The 7,859-nt window shown below is 47.9% G+C and overlaps 1 protein-coding gene across 5 annotated transcripts in view; it reads left to right on the top strand.

The window, feature by feature from the left end:
- The first annotated feature begins 1,749 nt into the window (after positions 1-1,749).
- Il15ra (interleukin 15 receptor subunit alpha) overlaps positions 1,750-7,859 on the top strand; it is a 29,932-nt gene continuing 23,822 nt past the window's right edge. For 2 of the 5 annotated variants that reach the window (XM_063276766.1, XM_063276765.1), the window contains exon 1: positions 2,011-2,371. In XM_063276766.1, coding sequence (XP_063132836.1) covers positions 2,269-2,371 — 103 coding nt within the window. In that variant the 5' untranslated portion in view covers positions 2,011-2,268. The other 3 variants (XM_063276767.1, XM_006254225.5, NM_001100801.1) reach the window with 3 other exon arrangements.

The following is a 7,859-nucleotide window of genomic DNA, read 5'->3' as shown; positions in this document are numbered from 1 at the left end:
ATAGAAATATCATTCCGTCCGTGTGTGGATACATTCTAATACAGTGACAATGGCCCTGGCTTAGGGCTTGGGTGTGTGTGACTTGAGATGGAGCCCCATTCCTCCCTTGGACGTTGTGGGAGAATCTCAAAAAGACTGTTAGCTTTGCGTAGTCAAGGTGTCTTGCCTTCCTATGATCCAAACCATATTTATCAATAGGGTCCTCAACCTCTCTTGGAAGAAAATAGCTTCAACATAACTCTCTATGTGACTATTGTCAAGGCAGTGGGCTCTTAAAGAGCCCCACAACCCTCCCTGTTCTAGTATGCTTGAACTTTCTGAGCTCCTCCTTCCCTGAACCCTGAATCTAAAAACACCTTTATTACACCCAACTCTGTACCACATTGTCCAGTCCTGGCACTTTATCTACCTTGAAGCCACAAATCCCACTTAGGCTCCAAAAGATTAAGGACACTTATTGGGTTGGTGAGGGTGACACTGGAAACTAGGTTACTGTCCCTACATGTCACACACACAACCTCATGTGACCAGAGCTGGCAATGAAGTTACTCTGTAGTGAGTCTGGCTTCTGGTCCTCTTGCTTCTGCCTGCCATGGGCTGGTACTCCAGGTACGCGCACCACCATGCCTGGCTATTTCTTGGTTTTGATATTTGAAAGTGTCTGTCATAAAAGAAGTGTTTCTAAATGTGAAGCACATAGAATGTTGGCGTTCATTGTACTTATTTTTTAACACGTATGGCTGCTGATATACATTTGTCTGTGCACTGTGTGCACGCAATTCAGGGAGAAGAGGGAGGTGGATCCCCTGACATTGGAATTACAGACAGTGAGCAGTGTTGGAACCAGCTGCTTTGGAAGAGCATCCAGTACTCTTAACCCCTGAGTTACCGCCTCTCCAGGTTTTTCATTGACTATAAGAGATTGGAATGTGCAGTTTCTGACCCTCTCTCTGAATTTTTGATTGTGAGTATTTCATATTTATTGCGCCAATCTGAAAAGTTCTTAGGGAAGAGGGGCAAGTATAATGCTCACCTTTTCCTACCATGCCCTAGGGAACGGACGACTTCAGTCACATATCACTACATTCTTTCCAAACAGAATCAGCACACGGTCTCTCAGTAGCTTCATTATGGTGCTAAATTTTATTTAGGGAAGCTACAGACTGAGGTGTGTCTGTCTTCCTAACGACACAACTACATATACGTGGGCATTTCTGACTGTGCACTCAAAGTTTTCCCAGGACCAGATTTGGTCCTCCACAGTGTGGGACTTAACTTAAAATTCCAATAAAGTTTAAAAAAATAAAGTAAATAAACCCACACACTTAGAAGGGGATTTCTTTCTTAGACTCTGAAAAGTTGTCTACTGCCTAAAGAAATTAAATGTGAGGTACGGAGACGAATAACTTACCTTCCTTCCTTCTTCCTCCTCTCCTTTCCCCCTCTCCTCCCTCCTCTTCTTTCCCTTCTCTATACCTTTTTCTTCTCCTCCTCCTTCCTCTTCCCCCACCTTTCCTCCTCCTTCTTTTCCTATCCCTTCTCCTCGCTTTCCTCTAGACCCCTTTTTCCACCTCAATCATTTGGCATTTTCCTTGAGTTGGAAAGGTACAGCAGGAAAAAGTCAAAGTGACCTGGGCCACTGCCAGAGCCACTGCAGGCTTGCAGCCAGGAGCAGCTGTGTAGAAGCCAGAAGCCAGGAGCAGTTTCTTGGAGTCAGACTGCAACAGGAAAGTGACCTGGGTGTAGACTGCCCATTGGCTGCCCTGGGGCGACACCTACTCAGTCACCCAGGGACGCAGAGCGCGGACAGTCAATCTCAGGGCTACCTAGAGGGAAACTCTGAAAGTTGCGAGCTGAACTGCTGAAGGTCAAAAGCCAGGACAGATCACAAGTGAATGAGGCTATTGTCAGGTGTGGGCGCGAAGCGGCAAAGTGAACCCAAAGGAGCTCGCCTCTGCAGTGAGCATTGAGGAATGAAAGGGAAGATCACCGGCTAGAACGGGTGAGAGCTCCAAGCTTCGGGGGGATAGGAGCAGCCTCAGTGGGGAGGGGGCGTCACTCCAGGCTGCCGGGGCTTCTTCCAAAGTAGGGGTGGGGATGCTGAGTCACAGATCTGTCACCACTTCGCACCTCTCTGCTATCCCGGGGGCTAAAGCAAAAGCGAAAGCGAATACTTCTGGCAAGCCTGCTGGTCCTGGAGCTGAGCTCGCCACCTCCTAGGGACCCCAGCCTTGCGTCCCGGTGGGTCACTGTGAGGGACGATCGGCTATGGCCTCGCCGCAGCTCCGGGGCTGTGGAGTCCACGCCCTCCCGATGTTGCTGCCGCTGCTGCTGCTGCTACTGCTGTTGCTCCCGCTGCGGGTGACGCCGGGTAGGGAGCGTCTTGCGCCGGAACAGGGGAGCAGTGGGGGGCCCCAACGCCCAGCTGAACTTGATTCGTGTTGGGGGGGGTGCGGGGGGGGGTCATATCTTCCCGGAGTTGAGCCAGGAGTCGGGCTGGAGAGGATCGTGGCCGGTCTGGGGGATAGAGGAGGCGGGGGAGGGGGAACACGTGGAGGGAACCTGGGAGAGCGCAAATAAGAGAGTGGCCCCTGGCCCTGCTCTAGGCTGGCTCCCGGGTCAGGCGTGCAAGGGAGTCGAGCGACCCCACCGGCGTTTCGGTGACTTAGGGAGAGCAGGTCTGACAAGCTCGGCAAGACTTAAGGGACTTAAGAGAAATGTGCGCCTGTACCTCTGCCAGCCCACTCGCGCAGCTGTGGGGTGTCGCGCCGCCGTGTGGGGTTCCAGAAGGGGCCCGAGGAAAAACCACCCCTCATGACTTTCAAGTCAAAGTAAATTAGATGGACTGGGGTACCCCGGGAGAAAGAAAATGTGTGGGGCAGGCAGGTTGCGCATCTGAACGGTGGGAAACAGGTCCCAGGTTCTCAAGTGCGCTGGCAACTCAGGGCTCAGACTGTTGGAGAGGAGGGGGAACTGTGTTCCCAGGGAAGAGGGGGTGTTAAATGTTTCAGAATGTGTCGCCTAGTTCTAATCTCGATAAGAATGAGTGAGACTCCTAGTTTTGTTCTCCTAGGTCCAGAAGAAAAGAGAAAGAACAGATGGGTCTAGCAACATCCTGACCCGGGACGTTGCATCTTTTTATAATCATGAAATTCTTCAGTCTGATAAAAATCTACGTACTCAGTGTGCAGAAATGTGCGTGAAAGAACATGATTGCAAATGTGCACATGGTTTGGGGATCCAGGACAATGAAGTCATCCATGGACTTCCCTGGGAGATAGCAATTCCTTAGCCCTGAGTGTTTTTGAGCAAGATTTCCTGGTGATGGGCATCTGATTCCCAAGTCTCCTTGGGACTTGGTCATAGTTATCCCACTCAGATTTGTGCCAGGGGTTGGCTCAGTACGGGTGGTTACCGAGTTTCATTTTTCCCAAGGCTGTGATTCTTGGGTCCCCACCCTGCATCTGTAAAGCTGGGTTTTGTTGGTAAATTCCTCTTCGCTGGAGAGCAAGCTGAGAATGGTCCCAAGATGCCAGAAATCGCCTGCAGATATTTCAAATAATCTGAAAGTGAATGTAGTTTTAGTCCAGCTCAGCCTAGAGGAAGCACCTCCCTATTGCCTGAGGAAGGTCTCCCTGCAGCTCAGGTTCCACTGGCACCATCAGCTGGCACCCGAATCTTGGTTTTTAAGAACAGCCTTACTGGGTCACAACTGACTCCAGTAAAGTTGCATATATTTAAGCTGTGCAGTTCGTGGCGTTTCAGGATGAAAGTGTACACTCTTGGAACTATCGTCAAACCAAGCCAGGGATACTAAGAAGTTCCCTGTGTCCTCCAAAATCCTTCTCTCCTGCCCAAGTCTGCAACAGTTTATCCTTTTTCTTCGGATTTGTTGCACTTTCTAGTATTTTATATAAATGGAGTTATACCACATGTTGCTCTTTCTTGTATGGCTTATTTAGCTCCGTCGTTAATCATTAGTCTTTGTTTGTGTTGTAACTTGTGTCAACAGTAAATTAGCACCGAATGTAATAGTTTTGTTTTTTTTTTAATCAGCTCTGAAGGCTGATGCAGGAGGATCTCTAGTTCCAAGCTAGTCTGGGCTATACACTAAGACCGAAAAGCATAAACAAACAAATAAATAAAGATGTGGCTGGCTACTGAGGAGATGGCTTAGTGGGTAAAAATATTTGCCACCCAGATTTGAGGACCTGAACCCATAGGAGTAGATGTACAACACAGTTTGGTGGGTTGAGAGGTGGGGCAAAGACAGGAGAATTCCAAATGAGAAGATGAGAGAGAGAGAGAGAGAGAGAGAGAGAGAGAGAGAGAGAGAGAGAGAGAGAGAGGCTCAAACAATATGGCAGGTGAAGAATGACTCCCTGTTCCCTTACCTCAGCCTCCTCAGTGCTGGGATTAGAGGAATGTGTGCACACCATACCCAGCTAAACTATTACTTATTATTAGAGCAATGATTCAGCATTGGTTGCCTCCTGACCGCTGGGTATTTAGGTTGTCGCAGCATAGCAGTATTTAAGAGGCAACATTTTGGGAAACTGTATTCTCTTTTCTCCTCCTCCTCCTTCTCCTCCTTCTCCTCCTTCTCCTCCTCCTCCTCCTCCTCCTCCTCCTCTTTCTCCTCATCCTCCTCCTGCTCCCCTCCTTCTCCTGCTCCCCTCCTCCTCCTCCTCCTGCTCCCCTCCTTCTCTTCCTGCTCCTCTCCTTCTCCTCCTGCTCCCCTCCTCCTCCTCCTCCTCCTGCTCCCCTCCTCCTCCTCCTCCTTCCCTTGAGATAGGGTTTTACTGTGTAGCACTGGCTAACTAAAACTCTCTATGTAGACCAGGCTGTCCATGACAGAGATCTGTCTCCCAAGTGTATACCACTATGCCTGGCCCTGGTGGTTCTCTTTCTTATAGAATCCCTTCACCTGTGTTCTAGGAATGACATTAGTGTTATTTGTCACATAATGGTAGTAGATGTTACTGGAAGGCTTTCTCCTTGGGAGCCTTGATACTCTTCTGGGCAATGCTGTAGGGGACTTTTGGGTCTGTGGAGGAAGTGCAGTGCTAGGCTGCACGGTGGACATGTGCTCTGGGCATGTAGGGAACAAACAAGACAGGGGAGACTGAGACTGCAAGTGAGACTTCAGCTTCTGCAATAGTTCAGTGAGTGACAAGGAAGTCCTGAAGCAGAGCTGGTGTCTCCGGGAAACCGGAGCAAGCAAAGTCCTGCTGAGTTCACACAGTATGGAACGGGTTCCATTCTACAATTGTGGCCACCCAGCCATCTGACCCTTGAAGCTGATTAGGAGACCTAGTGAAGGAACTTGGGGAAGGAGGAATGGCTGAGTTCTCGGGGCAGTGAGCTAAGTGAGTACAGCCTGTATTCACTGCACCATGAGGAAGTGTGATGAGTTGGCTGGCGCTTCAGCCTGGAAGAAATATAGGTCACTGGAAGCCTAGGTGCCCTGGCTGTTTGGGCACGTCGGATTCGAGTGAGCCTCGGGAAGGCAAGAGCCACATTTTCTCTTCCCGGTGTCTTAGCATCCATCCCTTTTCAAGTGGGAGGCTCAGGGAAAGACAGTGCTGGAATGAATGCCAACCTCATGAAAGGAAGGGAGGGGCATGCTAACCTGACCACTCTTGACCTCCAGACATGAGGAGGCCAGGGATCCTTGCCCATCTTAGACTCTAAACCACCTTGATAAAGAAGCCTGATCCACAGGTTCTGGGAAACAGAAAGAGGTGTAGCCTCATGCTTCATGCTAATGATCGTTAGGACTGGCTATGTGAGAACTTTGAAAGTGGCATAACTCTAAGTTAGTCCCAGTTTCCATATACATATAATATATATATATATTCATAAACTCCCAACTTAGAAATACCTGTAGTTACAAGACTTAGAATTGTCTAAGGAGTACTAGGGAACTGTGAAATACACTAACCATCTTCATGGTGCTTGAAATCTCCCAGACAAGACGAAACTTGCTTACATTAGATATCTCCCAATCCAAGTACAAACCAGACTCGGCCTCGCTTAGCTTCCAAGACCAGACAAGCCCTATCGAGTTTTGTATGGTATAGCTGTAGACTTACATTGGATGTCTAAGGAGATATCTATCCTTAGATGGTAGGTTAAAAGTTGTACTTAAGGCTGAAGGAAATGGAAAGTTACCGTTGAAATGAAATATATCGCTTCTAATGTCATTGTGAAACCATCCAGCTTTGTAAATTAAATAGCTCGCCACCACTTGCGCTGTTTGGGTTGGCTGCAGGATTTTGATAACTCTGTGCATCTAAATATCAACTGTTCCTATGTTTACCTTGAGGGCCGTTCACTATTGAAAGACTTAATACGGGCTTCCTTTTTTAGCAGAAATACAAAGTAGACAATGCAAACCCCTCTTAGTACAAAACGCTAGGGAAATGATCAGAGTGGCATAAATATCTCTTTACATTGATGGGTGGTAAAAGATAATCTTGCTGTTCAAGCCAAAAATAATAACAATTCCTTCATTGGTGTATTACAGTGTATTTAAAAGGGATGAGTGATAACAGTAACAACACAAAGGCTGGGAAAGGATATACAGAGTTGTTAAGGGTGTGTGTGTGTGTGTGTGTGTGTGTGTGTGTGTGTGTGTGTGTTTACACACACACATGCACGTGTGTTTATGCATGCATTGCCCAAGGGAGAACGTTTAGTGTCCTGCTCAATAACTCCCCGCCTTATTCTTTTGTCATAGGGTCCCTTGCTGAACCTGGAGCTAGGCTACCAGAGATCCTCTTGTCTCCCCACCCCAAGTTCTGGGGTTACAGATGCACACAATCACACCTAACATTCTTACACGCGTGAAGAGGATTTGAACTCAGACCTTCACACTTGGACAGCAAGAGCTCCTATTGTCTGAGCTATCTCTCCAGCCCTGTTCAAGGTTCTTTTTTTTTTTTTTTTTTTTTTTTTTTTTTTTTTTTTTTTGGTTCTTTTTTTCGGAGCTGGGGACCGAACCCAGGGCCTTGCGCTCCTGTTCAAGGTTCTTATGCTGTAGGCGTGAGGTAATATGGTATCACTTGGTGGTAAACAGTGATACCTTAGAGCGACCGCTAAAATAATACAATAACGAAGCCGGGTATGGAGGCTCATGCCTATAATGTCAGCAAATGTGACCCCTGGTGGCTATTTATTGGTGTAGCCCATGCTCATGCAAGCAACTGTACTAAAACTCTATGTGTCATGGCTCAGCAGATAAAAACACAGTATATTCTGCCAGAAGACTTAGGTTCACTGCCATCTATAACTCCAGTTCAAGGCACCTAGTGCCCTCTTCTGCAACTACAGGCACTGTGTATGTATATGGCGGATAGATATTTGTTGTGGCAAAATACCATATACATTAAAAATTTTGTTTTTAACTGAAATGTCTTAGTCGGGGGTTTCACCTGCTGTGATGAAATGCTACAGGCAAAACGCAAGTCAAGGATGAAAGGGTTTATTCAGCTTTCACTTCCACACTACAATTCATTATCAGAGGAAGTCAGGGCAGGAACTCAAATGGGGGCAGGAACCGGAGGCAGGAGCTGAGCAGAGGCCACAAAGGCAGACGAATTACTTACAAGCTCGGTCTGCTTTCTTATAGAACCCAAGACCACCAGCCCAGACATGGCATGGTCCACAATGGGCTGAGTCCTCCCCCATCAATCACTAATTAAGTAAATGCCTTACCCATGGTGGCAATGTGTCATCCTCCTGGTTCAATGTCTAGTAAGCTTGTGGCTTCACCCCTTTTTCCCAGCAACACGACAGCCCCATGTGGCACACGATAGCCCTTGCCCCCCACCAGTTCCCCCAGTGTTGGCTGTGAT

Source organism: Rattus norvegicus, chromosome 17 (assembly GCF_036323735.1).
Source record: "Rattus norvegicus strain BN/NHsdMcwi chromosome 17, GRCr8, whole genome shotgun sequence".
In the NCBI taxonomy this organism is placed as follows: Eukaryota; Metazoa; Chordata; class Mammalia; order Rodentia; family Muridae; genus Rattus; species Rattus norvegicus.
Note: the sequence above shows the minus strand (reverse complement) of the source record. Positions and strands in the feature narration are given on the sequence as shown.